This window comes from Octopus bimaculoides, chromosome 3 (assembly GCF_001194135.2).
Source record: "Octopus bimaculoides isolate UCB-OBI-ISO-001 chromosome 3, ASM119413v2, whole genome shotgun sequence".
In the NCBI taxonomy this organism is placed as follows: domain Eukaryota; kingdom Metazoa; phylum Mollusca; class Cephalopoda; order Octopoda; family Octopodidae; genus Octopus; species Octopus bimaculoides.
The window spans coordinates 46,236,156-46,237,747 of record NC_068983.1 but is presented as its reverse complement, the minus strand read 5'-3'; the positions used below and the strand labels follow the sequence as shown (position 1 = coordinate 46,237,747).

Genomic DNA, 1,592 nt, shown 5'->3' with positions numbered 1-1,592 from the left:
GTTTTTTTTTTTCATGCTGTAAGTGAGGGAGAAATAGGGGAGACAAAAGGAAAATATAAAGAGACAAAAACAAAAATGGAAAATATGTAAGGAAAGTCAAGGGGGTATTAATAAAAGGAAACCCCACTGTTATTGCATTGTACAAATACATAAGACTGTGAAATAGGACTTTTATTTGTTCTTTTATGCGCTAGTTAATCCATGCCATAGGAGACCTTGCAAGAACGGTGGGGCATGTATTGGAAGAGGACGGAGCTTCAGCTGTAAATGCCGACCTGGATATAGCGGGCGATACTGTCATGCATGTGAGTATAGCATTGAAATCTATCATATTTTATAACTATAGATTAAAGATACTTTTACAAGTGCAGAAGGAGCTGCAAAGGAGGTGAGGTAGAAGCTTCATTTATGTATGAAAAGGAATGTAATTGGATGAATGGCTTTATGTAAGTGATATCAGGGTACCATTTTGGAAATCATTTCGATGTTATGTTGAACAACGACAACAAACACACACACACTCACACACACATACAATGTCACACACATATACACACGCATGCACGCACATATACACACGCATGCACGCACAAACACCCCACACACATTCATATTTACGGCGAGCTGGCAGAAACGTTAGGGCGCCGGGCGAAATGCTTAGCGTTATTTCGTTTGCCGGTACGTTCTGAGTTCAAATTCCGCCGAGGTTGACTTTGCCTTTCATCCTTTCGGAGTCGATTAAATGATTACCAGTTACGCACTGGGGTTGATATAATCGACTTAATCCGTTTGTCCGTCCTTGTTTGTCCCCTCTGTGTGTAGCCCCTTGTCGGTAGTAAAGAATCAACACATTCATATTTACATATATATACATATTCATACCTATACACAGACACATGCAAATATATATAAATATATATACGAAGGTGAGTGAAAAAGTAATGCCATTTTGTTTAGGACAGATATAATTACCAACACAGGAGCATGTCTAATACATCAAAATGAAGCTGGTCCTCTGTGGATCACATCCCTATTTCTCCACATAGTCACCGTTTCTTTCAATAGTAATGTTCCACCTTCGAACGAGAGCATGTATCCCTGCTCTGTAAAATTCTGTTGACTGTTCTTTCAGCCACTTCCTCGTCACTAGAATAATGCTCGCCTCCCAAACCCTCTTTCATGGGCTGAAGAGATGATTGTCCGAAGGCTCTAAATAATTCTAGTGACGAGGAAGTGGCTAAAAAAACACACAACAGAATTTTATGGAGCAGGGATAGATGTTCTTATTCGAAAGTGGAACATTGCTATTGAGAGAGACGGTGACTATGTTCAGATACATAGAGGACCAGCTTCATTTTGATGTATGATATATGTTCCTGTGTTGGTAATTATACCTGTCCTAAACAAAATGGCATTACCTTTTGACTCACCCTAGTATATATAGTAGGTAGCTGGCCTGACTGTGTGGTAAAAAGTTTACTTCCAAGCACGAGGCACCTTCCGCATGTGTCTTCTACTATAGCCTCGGGCCATCCAAAACTTTGTGAGCGGATTTGATTGACAGAAAATGAAAGAAGACCGTTATATATATA

At 39.7% G+C, this 1,592-nt stretch overlaps 1 protein-coding gene across 1 annotated transcript in view; it reads left to right on the top strand.

Annotated features, from left to right (window-relative positions):
• LOC106873942 (neurogenic locus notch homolog protein 1) overlaps window positions 1-1,592 on the top strand; it is an 80,641-nt gene that overhangs the window by 23,528 nt on the left and 55,521 nt on the right. The window contains exon 12 of the mRNA XM_052966742.1: window positions 195-305. Within this exon, the coding sequence (XP_052822702.1) occupies window positions 195-305 (111 nt within the window). The remainder of the gene's footprint in view (window positions 1-194; window positions 306-1,592) is intronic.